We start from the raw sequence: 19,551 nt of genomic DNA on the forward strand, positions 1-19,551 counted from the left end.
GGCAGGGTTGCAAGGAGAAAGCCACTGCTCTCCAAAAAGAACATTGCTGCTCATCTGCAGTTTGCTAAAGATCACGTGGACAAGCCAGAAGGTTATTGGAAAAATGTTTTGTGGACGGATGAGACCAAAACAGAACTTTTTGGTTTAAATGAGAAGCGTTATGTTTGGAGAAAGGAAAACGCTGCATTCCAGCATAAGAACCTTATCCCATCTGTGAAACATGGTGGTGGTAGAATCATGGTTTGGACCTGCTTTGCTGCATCTGGGCCAGGACGGATTGCCATCATTGATGGAACAATGAATTCTGAATTATACCAGTGAATTCTAAAGGAAAATGTCAGGACATCTGTCCATGAACTGAATCTCAAGAGAAGGTGGGTCATTGAAATGTTGTGGAAGGACCTGAAGCGAGCAGTTCATGTGAGGAAACCCACCAACATCCCAGAGTTGAAGCTGTTCTGTACGGAGGAACGGGCTAAAATTCCTCCAAGCCGGTGTGCAGGACTGATCAACAGTTACCGCAAACGTTTAGTTGCAGTTATTGCTGCACAAGGGGGTCACACCAGATACTGAAAGCAAAGCTTCACATACTTTTGCCACTCACAGATATGTAATATTGGATCATTTTCCTCAATAAATAAATGACCAAGTATAATATTTTTGTCTTATGTGTTTAACTGGGTTCTCTTTATCTACTTTTAGGACTTGTGTGAAAATCTGATGATGTTTTAGGTCATATTTATGCAGAAATATAGAAAATTCTAAAGGGTTCACACACTTCCCAGCAGCACTGTGTGGGGATGGCGCTGCCTCCTGCTGGGAGTTTGCTTGGTTTCCCAGTTGCCCCTCTGTGCTGGAGGTAAACTGGTGCTGTCCCTTTAAAAGGCGCAGTGAAGGAGGGGTGGAGGCTCAGTGTTGTTGTTACTCAGCTCCTGCAGCAGCTCCGCCATGGGGGTGAAACTCTACTACACCTCCGTCACCGCGTCCAGAGAGGTGAGACAAACCGGATGTGCTTTATTCAGGGTCTGTGCGGTAAGCGGAGCGCTTTAGCGGGGAGTCGGTGAGGAGACACACCCAGTCTCTCAGTCACTTACTGTAGTGTTTAATAGCGCAGGACTGAAACACACAGCCGCTCTGGAGGGAGGGAGGGAGGACCTTTAGTTAATAAACCTTTAGTTAATAAACAAACCTTTTATTAAAGCAGACCGGAAGCGGAAGTGCAGATGGCCCGGGCATGTGTGAAAGCTGCTCGCGCGGGTATTACGGTAGAGTGATAAACAGTGCAGAGAGGGAGGCGGTGCGGGTTCAGGGACAGACCTGCAGTGGGAGTTGGGGATCAGTGCAGTGGGAGTTGGGGATCAGTGCAGTGCAGTGCTGTGGGAGTTTAATAGCTGATCTGTTGCACTAATAACCATCAACTCCTGTCTCTAGTGAACAGGGGATTCACACACACACACACACACACACACACACCACCTCTCACAGGTTCTGCTCTCTGCACACACCCTAGCCTAACTCCTGTGTGTGTGTGTGTGTGTGTGTGTGTATACACACCCTGGCCTAACCACTGTGTGTGTGTATGTACCCTGGCCTAACTCCTGTCTGTGTGTGTAGCCTAACCCCTGTGTGTACGTACCCTGGCCTAACTTGTGTGTGTGTGTGTGTGTGTGTGTGTGTGTGTGTGTGTATACACACCCTGGCCTAACTCGTGTGTGTGTGTGTGTGTGTGTGTGTGTGTGTGTGTGTGTGTATACACACCCTGGCCTAACTCGTGTGTGTGTGTATACACACCCTGGCCTAACTCGTGTGTGTGTGTGTGTGTGTGTATACACACCCTGGCCTAACTCGTGTGTGTGTGTGTGTGTGTGTGTGTATACACACCCTGGCCTAACTCGTGTGTGTGTGTGTGTGTATACACACCCTGGCCTAACTCGTGTGTGTGTGTGTGTGTATACACACCCTGGCCTAACTCGTGTGTGTGTGTGTGTGTATACACACCCTGGCCTAACTCGTGTGTGTGTGTGTGTGTATACACACCCTGGCCTAACTCGTGTGTGTGTGTGTGTGTGTATACACACCCTGGCCTAACTCGTGTGTGTGTGTGTGTGTGTGTATACACACCCTGGCCTAACTCGTGTGTGTGTGTGTGTGTGTATACACACCCTGGCCTAACTCGTGTGTGTGTGTGTGTGTGTGTGTGTGTATACACACACCCTGGCCTAACTTGTGTGTGTGTGTGTGTGTGTATACACACACCCTGGCCTAACTCGTGTGTGTGTGTATACACACACCCTGGCCTAACTCGTGTGTGTGTGTGTGTGTGTGTGTGTGTGTGTGTATACACACACCCTGGCCTAACTCGTGTGTGTGTGTGTGTGTGTGTGTATATACGTACCCTAGCCTAACTCCTGTGTGTGTGTGTGTGTGTGTGTGTGTGTATACACACCCTGGCCTAACCACTGTGTGTGTACGTACCCTGGCCTAACTCCTGTCGTGTGTGTACACACCCTGGCCTAACCACTGTGTGTGTGTGTTGGAGTCAATCTGAAGAGTGCTGCAAGGATGTCCTTTAACTTCCCTAATCCAGTTAATCATCAGCATGGCTTTTTATAGTGACAAACCAAGTCACAGTTTAACCAGCTCTGTATAGTGCAGCGGCCAACCCTTGAAAAGCCCTCTAAAGAGGTGGTAGCCCTCCAGGCGGTAGAACAAAGCGGGACCTGTTTTATTTGAAGGGTATGGGTGTCTACTTCATGAAAAACATGGTTGTACAAAATTAATATTGTAACAACATATGGCCCTTATTTGCCGGACCATCTGCAAAATTCTGTATGGCCAAAGTTTTCTGTAATTTGAACCTAATTCTCATTCCAACTAAGGTAAGAGTTGTGGGAGGAAGGCCTACGGCCATCTTAACTACTGCATGCTGAACAGTCCTAAGCAGCACATGGCTTCATGTACAATGAATGGAACTCTGTTTCTATGGGCAGCCAACGCTGGATTATGTAATTGCTGTGGCCACCAAACCTCAGTCAGTGTGTTTCCTGTCCGAATGTCCCCCATGACCAGGAGACACTGGCAGAGATGTGAATGACATACAGCATGGCATTTCCTACATGAATCTCTACTTGACCAGCCCTTGGCATAATGAGTGAACTAGATTTCAACCTGAGAATAAAAAGGGTTATAATTACTGAAAGTCATGTTTGATCGAAATGAAGGCCTATTATTTACTAGTAACTGTTCAGGGTTAACAGCACAAAAGAATCCCCAGATCTGCACAAAATGAACAAAATATATTCTATTCGTTTTTGTGTTGTTGCACACACCATCCAAATATGTGTATTGTTTCAATACAAAAACAGGTTTTTCTAGAAGAGGAAGCAGATGTTTAGTGAGAGTGCTTTTCAAAAATATCTTATGCTAGCAAACCTAATTTCACGATCAAAGATGTCGGCAATGTTTTGTATGACCAATGACCCGATCAACCTGTATTAGCTAGGAAGGGGTTAAATTGCTTGAAAACATGTCTCAGACTACATTTGCATCTTTGAAATAATGATTTCTCTCCTTAGTAATGTACAACTCATCCATAGAGAAAATATCGGCTTCATTTTCTCAAATTGTGATTTCAACGTTAAATACGGGTTTATGCGCAGTCGCAAACAAAGGGTTAATTGGCAATGTTGTACCCATTCTGAACAATTCAAACTGGTATTTTTGAATAAAACACATCTAAAACTATAGAATGATATAAGTTTTCCCTTATTTTCCTGATAATCATTTATAATTGAAATATTCAACGAACAACCTGAAAAAAACTCAAATATTTGGATTCTAAGGGGTTAATACACCCATAAATTGATAAAAATCAAATTAAACGCCCAGAAAGGTTGCATTAGCATATCATGGACCTAAATGATGCAGTATATTGATGCCCACACATCAATATGTGCATTCATTGCAGAGGAAATGCCTCTGGTATAGCGATACAGAATTTTGCAGATGGTCCGGCAAATAAGGACCATATGTTGTTACAATATTAATTTTGTACAACCATGATTTTTATGAAGTAGACACCCATACCCTTCAAATAAAACAGGTCCCGCTTTGTTCTACCGCCTGGAGGGGTATGCCCTTTATTTTCAGCTCCTCGCCACTGGTATAGTAGTTTACATGCACACTAAAGGCCAATTTATGCTGACAACCCAGTCCTCGCAGACAGTGTCTGCGTAGCCGCCCCCCCCCCCCCCCCCCCTTCGCAGACGCTCTGCGCGCACCTCCCAAAAATTGTGACCACCGCAGAAGCCTCGCAGACAGCGTCGCAGACAAGAGGGCTCTGATTGGTCCACTCTACATCTGCTGTACACGCACTTCCGCTTCCCTACTTTCCCGGTTTGGTTTGTTTTCACGACCGGCATTTTTAAAAACACGAGCGAAGATGGAGCAGCACGAAGAGCGGTTGATCGAGGAAGTGAGGGAGTACGTACATCTATACGACTCCAGTTCTAGTCATTATAAGTAACCGGAGGATAAACACTCCACTAACCACACCCACCAACTACTCCTAGCGACTTTGCGCCCCCTTGCGTTGTGGCGGTGAATAACATCGCGCACGCTTATTACTCCCCGCTCAATGATGAATTACAACTGTCTGCGAAAAGCTATCTGCGAAAGCCTTGTCGCAGAGGCCTTAAGTCTTTACATCCACACAACAATGGCAACGAGATTTTTTTTTTTTTTTTTTTTTTTTTTAAATATCGCGTCCACATGGGCAACGGATCAGTAAAATATCAGGTCCATATGGCAACGCAACGCTTGCTGAAAACGATGCAATACACATGCCACACCTCTACGTGCGCTGTAAGACGGTCCCATCGGAGACACCAGAATAATAGAAGTAGACGCATGCGCATAAACCCCTTCTACCCGGCGTGAAGCACTCACAGGAACAAACACAACGCGAGAGTGCTGCTTGTTCTAGTCATGTGGTTGTGACGTCATCGTAAACAAATCCGTTCTACTCATCCAGACGACTTCGCAACGGCGCTGTTGCCAGATTTTTCCACTCTGGAACCCGTTCTCAAAAAATATCGTTTTGGGGCACCCAAAACGCCGGTGCCATGTGGACGCCAGGCCGAAACGATAAATTTTGTCGGATTCACCTGAATCTGTTGCCATTTGGACGGTTAGTAAAATAAGTCCCCCTTAGGTATCAACATCAGTATCACCATGGACGGCTGTTATACTCCCGCCCGGGTCAGACAGCAGGCTGCAACTAGTTTTCAACTACAAAATCGCAGGTAGACATATGACGGCGCAGAGGATCTTTTAGTAGAGGCAGGGTGACGCAAGTGGATCACTATCTGGGCTGCGATTCGCTTCCAGTTGACGCATGTAGAGGCAGGCGGTTGCGCAACACTTGAGCGACCAATTGCAGGTTGAATAAAAGCACGAGCGAGTCCAGAAACACAGCCCCGAAAGGGAGAACACAGTTCAGAAGTTTAAAAGTTCAAAACGCTTCCATGTCAGGAAAACAACACGCCCCAATAAAAGATATCCACAGAAGAGTGAAATGTTCCACAGCAAAATAATAGAATACAAAAACCAGGGAGGGGGAAACCATTTCCTGAGGCAAAGACAATCCCGAATGAATATCCGAGCGATATAACAGAGTTGTGGAAGAGCTGATGAGACAGGTGTGCCGACTGCAGCTTGGGGAAAACTGGGGAATGAGGTAAAGGATCGCATCACAACCTAGATGTCACGAGCCAGTCGGGAACAAGATTCAGCATAAAGTGCATATCGTAGGTAAATTCAGGAGCAAGATCAATGTAATTCTCCTATTTTATATTAAACTTCGGTCAAATATCTATCGCATTTTGTGCAATTTGTTTACCTTGCGCAATACCAGAAAAATTCAGTTGAAATCTAGCCATTTGAGGCGAATTGGTCCGCCTCTGAAAAAACTTGGCGTGTGGATTTTCCGAAATTTCTTCGTTATCACGTAATTATTAAAATGGTTAACAGATGTATCGTAGGGACAGCACGGTGGTGTAGTGGTTAGCGCTGTCGCCTCACAGCAAGAAGGTCCTGGGTTCGAGCCCCGTGGCCGGCGAGGGCCTTTCTGTGTGGAGTTTGCATGTTCTCCCCGTGTCCGCGTGGGTTTCCTCCGGGTGCTCCGGTTTCCTCCACAGTCCAAAGACATGCAGGTTAGGTTAACTGGTGACTCTAAATTGACCGTGAGTGTCTGTGTCAGCCCTGTGATGACCTGGCGACTTGTCCAGGGTGAACCCCGCCTTTCGCCCGTAGTCAGCTGGGATAGGCTCCAGCTTGCCTGCGACCCTGTACAGGATAAAGCGGCTAGAGATAATGAGATGAGACATATTGTACGAGGGTGTAGCAACACCAATCTTGATGGGATTAGTACTCATAGTTTCCCAAAAGAGAAATGGGAGTGCTTGGTGTACACAGGCTGTGCACTGAAACCGTGCAAAGCTCGCGCAGCCTGTTGGCGCTTCCGCAGGTGACGTCACGAATCTGGCTCCAGACTCCCTTGGGATTTTTCCAGACGCGTTTTGTTTGTTTTTTTCTGCTGTAGACAGATGGCCTTGTGCAAAATTACCCTTCTGGATGAGTGCGTAAAAGGACATACTTTCATATTTTAAAAAAAAAACGAAATTGGTCCAGAATATGCACTTTAAAGGAGAAACACAGAACCTTTTATTTTTAAATAAATTTTGAGTGGATAGTATCTCCATCCTTGACTCTCGTATGCTGCATAATTGGGAATAAAAATGTATATATTTTTGAGAGTTAAAATCAACCGCAAAGTTGGCATTCGAGCTGGCTGGCTCAGCTGGGCAGCCAGCCCTGAGCGCGTGACATCACAGCGGTACCCGGTGCTATAGACTAAAGCCACACTCCGCAGGCGAGAGCGGTTGCAATGGCCTCTTCGTTCGGATTTATTGGATTCCTCAGATAGTAATACAGCTGACTGTGATAGTCCTGAAATTGGAGTGTGTGTACGTGCTACTGCTACACACGTAGAACCGTATCAGTTCGAACCATCTGGAAGTGAATCCGATAACACGTTGACCACGGAGGCCCCCAGCTTACGAAATAAAGCCAGAGAACAAAGCCGTCTAGAGAATTGGATGGATTTGAACTGACAGTCTCATGTGCCTCTCATTAAAACAGGATGGGTGTTATAACTTATGCAGCATACATGTACATGCATGCATTTTCACTGATAAACCCTAAAAGGCTCATTAAATAATCAGATGAACTGAGACGATCACATTCTGAAGCAAATTAAATAACCTTATACCACTAACTTAAACACACAATACAAGTTACATGGATTAATCTAAATGCAGGGAAACAACGTGTGGTGGTTTTTGTTTTGTGTCCAAATGAGAGTCGCATCTCACCCATCTGTGTTCTCGCTTCTTGAAGGCCGAGCTAGTGGCCGATTGTTTTGAAACAATCTGACTTTCAGTTCTTCATTCATTCGCTTCTTCCGCATAAGGGTGAGATTGTTGCTGAGGCGAGCATATCCAGCGCGGGGAGGCTCGGAGTTGCAGTCAACTCTGTTTTAGTCTAGCGGAAATGGCGATGAGACCGATAGACTTCCTGCTGTGATGGCACAGATGTCAAGGTCATTCACTCGGACCGCTACCTATATGAGTCACTTTAATCGTAAAAATTGCTATATTAGATTTATTGTTAACGCTTAAAACTATTCCTGTGCCATTCTTGAGGTCTCAAGGCATTTATAAACAAAGTGAGGCCATGGTTCTGTGTATCTCCTTTAAAAACTCCTGTGTCTTACGGTACGTCTGACCACGATGAAGGATTTGACGCAAAACACCTGTCGCCACCTGACTGATCTCAGGTCGCAGCATGCGTCTTTCTGCTGTCTGACCTGGGCATAAATGCCACTCTTCCCTTCTCTTCTGTGAAGGCTTTCCACTAGATTTTGGGGTGTGGCTGTGCAGATTTGTGCTCGGTAGTGAGATCAGACACTGATGTTGAGGTTCCAGTTCATCCCAGAGGTCTTCTGTGGAGTTGACCTTCAGTCAGGGCTCTGTGCAGGACACTCGAGTCAAGTTCTTCACTCCAACGTTAACACACCATGTCTTCATGGAGCTCGCTTTGTGCATTTATTGCATATAAACATCTCATCTCATTATCTCTAGCCGCTTTATCCTGTTCTACAGGGTCGCAGGCGAGCTGGAGCCTATCCCAGCTGACTACGGGCGAAAGGCGGGGTACACCCTGGACAAGTCGCCAGGTCATCACAGGGCTGACACATAGACACAGACAACCATTCACACTCACATTCACACCTACGCTCAATTTAGAGTCACCAGTTAACCTAACCTGCATGTCTTTGGACTGTGGGGGAAACCGGAGCACCCGGAGGAAACCCACAGGGAGAACATGCAAACTCCGCACAGAAAGGCCCTCGCCGGCCCCGGGGCTCGAACCCGGACCTTCTTGCTGTGAGGCAACAGCGCTAACCACTACACCACCGTGCCGCCCCTGCATATAAACATTTGTTTACTTATTATATTTATATCTTGCGTGCACACACAATCCAAGACTACTAATAAACCCACCCAGTTGATTTTATTGAACCACGAGAGCTCAAAGGGCATTTGCTTCTTGAATTTTGAATTAAAATCTTGGCCATTAGTCGGCCTTCTTGTTTAATTTGCAGTCTCTTCAGTACGGCAGTCTCCAAGCAAGTTTGAGTTTCGATCAGCTCTGTGCCGAGGCTTCGGAGGAGATTTTCATGCAGGCTGCACTATTTATGGAAATGTTTAATGAACACTAAAACCTTGAATTCCACCAAGACTGATGAATAATAAAACACTTTTTAAGTAAACGTTTCTCATGTTGTCTTGGAGTAGCCAGGGACAATATGGACAGAAAAAAAGGGAACTGAACTTGGGCTGGGTTTCCCAAAAGCACTGTAGCACAAGGATCCGAGAGAGCAGCACAATGAACACACGCTCTCCTAGTTAAGATGCCCTTCGCGTTAAGAGGCTTTTGGGAAACCCACCCCTGTACCATTCTTTGTTGTTGAAGTGGTATCCAGCTTTTGTAACCCTAGTGTGTATGTTCTACTTTAAAAAAAAAAAGTATTTTAAATTTGATTCCAAAAGGTAATTGCAGTCTAATAATGTACCGTACAGTGGTGCTTGAAAGTTTGTGAACCTGAAGTTCTGATGGCAGTAAGACCTTTGTGAGCACCAAATAATGCTTGTACTCGGAGTTCTGGGTTTCATATGGAAGAAAATCTTTAATTTTAACTTAAATGTTAGTCATTTGAGCGAGGTCGAGGAGACATGTGACTCGTGGGTATTGTCCAGTTCTTGCTCAGTTGGATTCCACCGGGTTATTATTCACTGAATTTTAACCTTTAGTCTGTGCTGTGGTTGTATAAGTACAACCCCGATTCCAAAAAAGTTGGGACAAAGTACAAATTGTAAATAAAAACGGAATGCAATAATTTACAAATCTCAAAAACTGATATTGTATTCACAATAGAACATAGACAACATATCAAATGTCGAAAGTGAGACATTTTGAAATTTCATGCCAAATATTGGCTCATTTGAAATTTCATGACAGCAACACATCTCAAAGTTGTGACAGGGGCAATAAGAGGCTGGAAAAGTTAAAGGTACAAAAAAGGAACCGCTGGAGGACCAAATTGCAACTCATTAGGTCAATTGGCAATAGGTCATTAACATGACTGGGTATAAAAAGAGCATCTTGGAGTGGCAGCGGCTCTCAGAAGTAAAGATGGGAAGAGGATCACCAATCCCCCTAATTCTGCGCCGACAAATAGTGGAGCAATATCAGAAAGGAGTTCGACAGTGTAAAATTGCAAAGAGTTTGAACATATCATCATCTACAGTGCATAATATCATCAAAAGATTCAGAGAATCTGGAAGAATCTCTGTGCGTAAGGGTCAAGACCGGAAAACCATACTGGGTGCCCGTGATCTTTGGGCCCTTAGACGGCACTGCATCACATACAGGCATGCTTCTGTATTGGAAATCACAAAATGGGCTCAGGAATATTTCCAGAGAACATTATCTGTGAACACAATTCACCGTGCCATCCGCCGTTGCCAGCTAAAACTCTATAGTTCAAAGAAGCAGCCGTATCTAAACACGATCCAGAAGCGCAGACGTCTTCTCTGGGCCAAGGCTCATTTAAAATGGACTGTGGCAAAGTGGAAAACTGTTCTGTGGTCAGACGAATCAAAATGTGAAGTTCTTTATGGAAATCAGGGACGCCGTGTCATTCGGACTAAAGAGGAGAAGGACGACCCGAGTTGTTATCAGCGCTCAGTTCAGAAGCCTGCATCTCTGATGGTATGGGGTTGCATTAGTGCGTGTGGCATGGGCAGCTTACACATCTGGAAAGACACCATCAATGCTGAAAGGTATATCCAGGTTCTAGAGCAACATATGCTCCCATCCAGACGACGTCTCTTTCAGGGAAGACCTTGCATTTTCCAACATGACAATGCCAAACCACATACTGCATCATGGCTGCGTAGAAGAAGGGTCCGGGTACTGAACTGGCCAGCCTGCAGTCCAGATCTTTCACCCATAGAAAACATTTGGCGCATCATAAAACGGAAGATACGACAAAAAAGACCTAAGACAGTTGAGCAACTAGAATCCTACATTAGACAAGAATGGGTTAACATTCCTATCCCTAAACTTGAGCAACTTGTCTCCTCAGTCCCCAGACGTTTACAGACTGTTGTAAAGAGAAAAGGGGATGTCTCACAGTGGGAAACATGGCCTTGTCCCAACTTTTTTGAGATGTGTTGTTGTCATGAAATTTAAAATCACCTAATTTCTCTTTAAATGATACATTTGATATGTCGTCTATGTTCCGTTCTGAATAAAATATGGAATTTTGAAACTTCCACATCATTGCATTCCGTTTTTATTTACAATTTGTACTTTGTCCCAACTTTTTTGGAATCGGGGTTGTATGAGGCTGAGTAAAAATGAGTAACAATATTGAGTATGCATAATCAAACATCTATAGTTACATTCAAAAATGGATACTGCTTTTAATGTGGTTTTTTTTGGGGGGGGGGTGTTTGGTTAATTACTGTAGGATATTGAATCCTTCGCTAGCGTGACTGGATGTAGGACTGAATTTAGGACTGAACTTGACATTTACATGAAGGTCAAAAGTTATATTCAGGTGCTGTTACTGTATAAAAAGGGGTGTGGTTAGCATCAAAGAGGAAGTTGAAGTTTTTTTCATCAGGTTCTAAACCTGACTGAAATATTCCATGTGGAATCCTCAGATATTCTGTTGTAATTAAATAAGCATAAGAAAAGTGGCTTAAATACGGTATATTGAGATTTTATTTATTTGTGTAGACTATAAGCCTGTGTGTAACATTTTTGTCCTGAATGCTCAGTAATCTGATCTGCATCACGTCCCTGCTTTTCAGGTGAAATCACAGCAGGCTGAAGTGATGCGCGTTTTAGAGAGTAAGAGCATCCAGTTTGAACTGATTGACGTTTCTGTGGGCGGGGATGTCCGGAATGAGATGAGAACGAAGTCGGGTAAACCTACAGCTGTCCCTCCTCAGATTTTCAACGATGATCAGTACTGTGGGGTAAGGATCAGGTCTTTCAGTCCTGACGGTGTTTGACATGTTTATCTGTTTTGTTCAGTTATTGATTTCTGTCGAGTACGGTCATGCTTTTATTAGCTTTACCTTCCTGGAGAGTTCAGTTGGAGTGGATGCTACGTACGTGATGAGATGAACTGAATTTTGACTTTTAGGTGTTTATATACATCTGTTTGGTTTCTGTTCATGCTTTGAAGTGTCTTTTTGTAGTTGGAGCTCATGAGATCATATCAATATTTCATGGCCATAATCGCAACTAAAACTCATCCAAAGTGTTAAAAAAAAATCCAAATTACACTTAATTTTTTTAATAGCATAGATTACATACCCAATCAAATCAATTTAAACTAGAAAAGCACTCAGAGCGCAGACCTCCGCCATGAATCCTTTAAAAAATTCCGGGATCCAGAAGATGATCCGGATCACTGCCAAAATTTAAGGGATTGTTACTTGTACCCAGTCACACCTCTGGGAAAAATTTCAGAGCAATCCGTTCATAACTTTTTCCGTAATGTTGCTAACAGACAAACCAACGCTACCGAAAACATAACCTCCTTGGCGGAGGTGAAGATAAAACCAATGAAACATCAACTGAAAAGTGCAAGTCTGTATGTCCTGTTCGGGTTTCAGCATGGAGGTGCTGTTGGTGCCAAAAAAAGGGAACCGCATATGCTCACTGGTGCCACCTGCTGGCTGCTTTTCATTTTTAATTTTGCCCAGAATGCTGAGTAGCTATGGGTGGGGCTCGGACTCCGGACATGCAGGTGGTATTTCTTTTTGTTTTTCATTTTGGCCCAGTCTTTGTGCACAGATGAGGGGAAAGAAATAGCAAATGGGGGTTTGACTTTTAATTTTTTTTTTGGTACAAAATATGCTCCACAATACCACACGTATACATGCGACATGCAGCCTATACATAATTACAACAAGATGATGATTTCATGGACTTGCACCAAATCATGAAAAGGTTCCTCTGACTTCCAACCAGTCAAAACGTTTTACTGCTTTTCAGTGGTCCAGGTTTGGTGATGCTCCTGCAGCTACTGAACATTTGCTTTCTTGTTCCCTTCTGACCACCTCAATAAGGTCTTCGCTGGTTGCGTCCATTCCACATAAAGTGGTGTGATCCAAGATGACGTTCTGCACTGTTGAAATTGGGATGAGATCTATCAGGTTAAAACCTGCATGTTTTCTTGTCCTTCTGCTCTAACCCCTGCTTTATCTACAAACCCTTTGACACAGAGCAGTCAGTTTCTGTTGGAGATGGGGATGTGTAGGATTATGGTATCGTTTCTGTAATATTTATCTAGAAGTCCCTCTTGTCTTCTCAGTTTAGACCGAGAACAGTTTTTTCTGCAGATGTAGACAGACCAAATAACACTTGAGACACCACAGTATGCCACGTTTGGTGCATCTTCATGCAGAAATAATTGACACAGTGAGGCTGAATTTCAGATGGTTTCCTTTTCTTTACAGTTCAGATTCAGCCACAGGAAAAGTACGACCCCAGTAATGCTGTTCAGAACTTGCATGCAATATAATGTTAAGGAAGTGTGCGCAACTTTTTTGGATTAGATTAGTTTATTTATTTTAGGAAGTTGATAGTGAATCACTCTCCTCTGGGGTTTTAATAATGAGTTTTAGGCTACGTTCACACTACAGGCTGAAGTGACTCAAATCCGATTTTTTTTTTTTTTTTTTTTTTCTTCGCCCATATGTAACCTGTATCCGATCTTTTATTGACAATATGAACGACACACATCCGATTTTTTTTTTTTCAAATCCGACCCAGGCCGTTTGGATATGTGGTCCTAATTCCGATCCCTATCCGCTCTTTTCATATGCGACTTCAGTCTGAACCGCCAGGTCGCATTCATCCAACTTACACGTCATCAACAAGCCACAAACGTCACTATTCTGCGCTGAAGTAGGCGGCGGGTCTCTCAAAAAAAGTTACAACAACATGGCGCATGACCACGGGCGCAGATAGAGGGTGGGACTCGTCCCACCTAGATTTAAATTCACCTCGTTCGGTCCCCCCCACTTATAGGGAGGAAAAACGTCTATGCTGTCTTTCTTTGCATAAGGCAAACCTCACGGAAAAATCAAAAGACTAATTACCATTCGGTTTATTGAGGTGCACAGCAGTGTATACATAGTTGCAACAACTCACATAAAACAAAGACTGATATTCGGTTGGTTGAGCTGCGCAGACTGCACAGGTTGCGAGCTCGAGCTTGGTTGCTATGGTAACCCACAACAAGTTTGACAGGCATATCGGGGTTGGGGTTGGTTTGCTGGCAGCTTTGTCCCCCCCCCAGTTTTTTGTCCCTCCCAGTTCAAAAAACGTATCTGCGCCCCTGCGCATGACATCAATGCGAGGGACGCTTCGGGTTGTGAAGGTTCTGAATCTTCTCAATGGAAGGACGCAGAGGTTAGGGAGCTGATTTCCATTTGGGGGGATGCAGCTATTCAAGCTAGATTGGATGGGTCATGCCGCAACCAGGCGGTTTTACTTCCGTAAACACTGGCCATGCTCACTGCGTGTGACGTCGTCGTATCCTGCAATGCGCATGCAGAACACTTTTAGGTTGCTTTTCATTCATACTGAGGATCACATACAAGTCGCATATATTTGTTAATGTGAACGACCTCACAAAAAAATCGGATTTCACAAAAAAATCGGAATTGAGCATTAAGCCTTGCAGTGTGAACATAGCGTTACAGTTCCTAACCCAGTTCCAGGCATTTCCGTAATCTCCTTGGTAGTTTTCTGTGTTTGAAGCAGGACAATACTTTGACCTTCTGAAACACAGGAACATCTTTCCTACGAACACGTCAGGATACGTTTTCCAACATGGCTGTTTTTTTAAAAAAAATAAATAAGAGAAGCTACTCACTGCATCATTTAGGGTTCAAAGAATTGTTGCAGCTGAAACACATTAATCAGTGCAGTAATTATCCAGTCAAAGGAGCTTACATATTTTGTTTATTTAAATCCAAATGGTAACTTTTTTTTGTTTGTTTGTTTTGGCCAGGTGGTGAGCATTTTTGTGTTCCTATCTTGGCTGACACGTTTGGTTTTTTGTTTTGTATTTTTCCCTTTACATCAAGAGTAAGTGTAAAGACTGTGTTTTTATGCAATACTGATCACACACTAAAAATCTTTCATACAAGCAGAGATTATAATTATGGTCAACATAATGGACTGCATCAGTTCTATGAGGTCACCCCCAATTAAACAGCTACAAATACTGATCTACTGGATTTATAATGTACTTTTATTTATGACTTATTGGAATGTTGAATTTTGGTTAAGACATTTGACTCAGTGTGAATAACATTTTATAATAAAACGGATAACACCGAGACAAACTGAGGCTACATCCACGCAAGGGGTTTTTTTTTTTTTTTTTTTTTTTTTTTTTTTTAAATATTGCGTCCACATGGGCAACGGATCAGTAAAATATCAGGTACATATGGCAACGCTTGCTGAAAACGATGCAATACACATGCCACACCTCCTACGTGCGCTGTAAGACGGTCCCATCGGAGACACCAGAACAATAGAAGTACGGCGCATGGGGCCCGTTGCTGGGATACGTCAGAGTGTCCGCCATATTGGATGTGGCAAATCTTCCCCGTAAACCAATGCAAGTAAATGGACTGAACTTCATAAAGCCCCTTTCTACAATAATGTTTAACTCGATGCCTTTTATTCACCCATTAAGACACACACGCATATATTTGGGAAACAAACAGGCATCAAAACAACATGTATAACTTTAATGTGATGGTTATAAATAGTGTGCGAAATACCTGAAATAATGCTTCCAATCTCCTATTTTTGAGTGTGCCATCACCATCTGACAGCTGGTGGTGAAATTGGTTGGGTGGGCTATGAAATAAATTTATTTATAAATTATAAATTGTTTGGAGACAGGTTTCACCGAGCGGCTATTATGCACGAGACCTCATATTAGCCACAAAGTCAGAAAAATCTGTTCGTAAAATTACGTTATAATGACCAAATACAATGAAAAGTATTTTTCCAGTCTCACCTGTGAAAGGTAATCCCATGTGATCTCGTTTGGACGGTAAACCTGTTGGTACAGTTAAACGCAGCACATGAATGAGGCATCTTTATTCTCCGCTTTGCCACATCCAATATGGTGGTGAGGATGACGTATGATTCTACGCGGAAGGCGGCGTCTGTGTTTTATATGTCTATGCCCGGCGTGAAGCACTCAGTCATGTGGTTATGACGTCATCGTAAACAAATGTTCTACTCATCCAGATGACTTCGCAACGGCGCCGTTGCCAGATCTTTCCACTCTGGAACCCGTTCTCAAAAGATTTCGTTTTGGGGCACCCAAAACGCCGGTGCCATGTGGACACCAGGCCGAAACGATAAACAATTTTATCAGATTCACCTGAATCCGTTGCCGTGTGGACAGGGCCTGAGGTTCTGAAGTTAATGAATGCTTTCAGAAGAAACCAAAAACCTGACACACACACACACTTTAATTCATTTAACCTGCTTTATGAAGCCTGTGTGTAACCAAACCAAAAATTTTCTGCTCAAAATTGTTGCCGTGAGCCTCATTATATGAGCATTTGGAATCTGGTTTTCATGAAAAACCACAAATTCAGAAAGTGTGTGTGTCAAGTTACACACAAGAAAACTAACTAATGTAAAACTCGACTTGATTGACCAAGTTGTGTAATCTGCATGAATTACTGCACTTTTATACTGTATCTAGAATATATTGTAGAGTTTACACTGTTTGTTCTATGACCTTTTAGAACATTTATAGCGGACTGCCTTATCCAGAGTGAATTATAGAAGTGCTTTGGAATCTCGATCAAAAACGCACCCTCATGCTTGTTCAATGGGCCAGAGTTTTACAACACATCAAACACTTTAGTGCAATCCAGTTCCATAAGTTAAGACAAGTAAAATGAATCTTGAATATTATTAAACATATATATTTATTGGCATAGAGTCAAAATGCCTTTACCTTGATCGTTCATTTCGTGCTCCCAAGCTGTATGTGGTTTTGTGGGCGTCACTACATGCAAATGAGCTGCGTCATGCACGTACTTGGTAATTTATGCATGATTTGACTTTCCTCAACATACGTACATGTAAATGCACAGAAAAATCAGCATGTCTGAAATGTTTATAAGCTGAAATTTTTAGTTCGGTTTGACTTTGTGTAAATATTTACACACAACTGTACTGAAAAACTGATTTAGCAAGGCCCATGGTTCAGAAAATCATGCTCTGGAATTCTTTCTCTTCCTAACAGGACTATGAAATGTTTTCTGAGGCTGTAGAGGCAGATGCAGTGGAGCAGTTTCTCAAGATTGCATGAGAGTCCTACCTGGTAGCATCCGATGCCTTTTTCCTGTGCTTTTGCTGCACCATGAGTCCTAAAAGGAAGACCTGCGTCATATCCTCTACCCAATGGCAATGTCTACTGTTCTTTGTATCTATGCCATTTTAATATGCCAAACACATGTATACCTGTCTGCCATGCACCTGAAAGCAGAGTGCTCCACTGGATTTGCCACAATCATTTTGAAAGTGGTTGGTCATATTTTCAGTATTCATTTGTGCATGAATTGGATTATTATTATTTTCCCTTCCCTACATAGTTAATTTCATTACATTCCTGGAATCAGTGGAGCTCCAGAACATGGAGTAAATAATATCTTGATTGCAATCAGTTTATACTTTAACTAATCTACACTCAACAAAAATCTGATGATCCATGGACCAAAATATATATTCAGTTATACAGTCTTATTCTCTTTCTTTGTTTTATCTGTTGGCCTTTAGTTTTTTTTTTTTTTGGACAAACCAAGTCAGCATGACTTTGGTGGTTAGCATGCTTAAGTTTAATTGTATGTCATTTACTTAAAAAAAAAAAAAAAGTGGCTGCTGTTTGATGTGGACCAGGTGATTATGACCCTCAGTACCACCAGTTGATCTGAAAACGCTGTTTTGTCTGTATATGTGGCAAGATAAATGTTCCCAAGGTTCCTAGAATGAAGGCATTCCATTGTATTAAATTGTGCCAATAAATGTCGATGAAAATGCAGTTTCCACATGAATATTGTCCTCTTCTGAAACATTGGCTTTGTTGGGGTTCGGCCTCGTATTCCAGAAAAACCTAATAATCTACAAAGTCAGAAATTGCAGTATTTTAAAGTGAGATGGCAGGATGGTCTTCTGTTTTATTTGTTTGTGACCCCTGATGGCTGCTGTTCCCTTTAGTGTTGGAGCCGTTAACGGTTGCGGTGGATCCAGAGGTGACGACATTAAGGCTACGGCCATACTACATCTCGCGATGGGTTATCGAAGGAAAATGAAGCGTTTTTGGTGGTGATGTTTCCCTAAGCTTCAAGAAGTATTCCCAAACCTATCTGCGAGTTTCGCTGCTTTAGTTTGCCAATGAAACATCAAGTTTCAATGTGTGCAGTTAAATTTGTGATGTTTTTGGCTACTCATGAGGTAGACACACACCAAAAAACAACTCGTGAAGCTCGGTGAACATTTTGCTCTTTATTGTACGATTGGTGGCAATGGGACCAATTTCTCATCGCCAAGTATTCGCAAACCCATCGCCAGTTGTAGTGTGACCCAGGGCCTAATGATTTAATGCAGTCACTCCACCTACTTGTAGATTTCTGAACAGTGGGAGGAAACCCATCGACCATAACCAGAGCTCACGAGTGAGTTGGAGACCCTGGAGCTCAGAGGTGGCAGTGCTACACTCTGTGCCACTGTATCCTCATCGATCCCAACATACTTAATGAAGAGTTTAAACAAAGTTCATGCACTTGGTGTTTTTTATATTTGAAAGATAAAGGTTTCTCTCAGAAACGTGCCACAATTTCATGCTCTTCCTAAAAGTAGTGCTTTACAGCACCAGACCAGTGGACACCAAATGCACCTTAGCTGTTCTCAGGTATGTCATAAGCAACCGCAGCAGAGACTGAACCACACTGGCCTTTCCTGTAATGACTGTGTAATCTGTAGTCCTAAACTGAAATAAACCCTTTACCTCGCTACGATTATCTACGGCTCATCCTTCTGACCTTTCAATCATTAAATCAGGATATTTCATTGTCAATATGTTCCATGAAAGGGGGTGGGTGGTTTTTTGTTGTTGTTTTGAGTTGAGCTTTTTCAGCAGAAAATCAGTAAAAAGAAAATGTTTTGTCCTGAAGGTATCATGTTTGGGTTATATGAAAGTAAAGCAGAAAGCCAGTGATGTGTCTGTTGTTTTGGTACCAGTGGGTGAACATAAGGTTTAGCTTGACTCATTAAATGTCCTTCCTGGCAAATCATTCTTGATGGAGACTCCAGCAGTTTTCAGGGTTTGCCACAGATTCTCAATCAGCTTTGACTGGGCCATTTACAGTGGTGCTTGAAAGTTTGTGAACCCTTTAGAATTTTCTATATTTCTGCATAAATATGACCTAAAACATCATCAGATTTTCACACAAGTCCTAAAAGTAGATAAAGAGAACCCAGTTAAACAAATGAGACAAAAATATTATACTTGGTCATTTATTTATTGAGGAAAATGATCCAATATTACATATCTGTGAGTGGCAAAAGTATGTGAACCTCTAGGATTAGCAGTTAATTTGAAGGTGAAATTAGAGTCAGGTGTTTTCAATCAATGGGATGACAATCAGGTGTGAGTGGGCACCCTGTTTTATTTAAAGAACAGGGATCTATCAAAGTCTGACCTTCACAACACGTTTGTGGAAGTGTAACATGGCACGAACAAAGGAGATTTCTGAGGACCTCAGAAAAATTTTTGATGCTTATCAGGCTGGAAAAGGT

The 19,551-nt window shown here is 42.9% G+C and overlaps 1 protein-coding gene across 1 annotated transcript; it reads left to right on the forward strand.

The window, feature by feature from the left end:
• The first annotated feature begins 886 nt into the window (after positions 1–886).
• On the forward strand, positions 887–18,767 carry sh3bgrl3 (SH3 domain binding glutamate-rich protein like 3). The gene is made up of 3 exons (XM_060904110.1): positions 887–993; positions 11,505–11,672; positions 17,000–18,767. Exons 1-3 carry the CDS (start codon positions 949–951, stop codon positions 17,063–17,065), a joined length of 279 nt encoding a protein of 92 aa, XP_060760093.1. The 5' UTR covers positions 887–948; the 3' UTR covers positions 17,066–18,767.
• The last annotated feature ends 784 nt before the right edge of the window (positions 18,768–19,551 follow it).

The sequence above is a fragment of the Neoarius graeffei genome, chromosome 22, assembly GCF_027579695.1.
Source record: "Neoarius graeffei isolate fNeoGra1 chromosome 22, fNeoGra1.pri, whole genome shotgun sequence".
In the NCBI taxonomy this organism is placed as follows: Eukaryota; Metazoa; Chordata; class Actinopteri; order Siluriformes; family Ariidae; genus Neoarius; species Neoarius graeffei.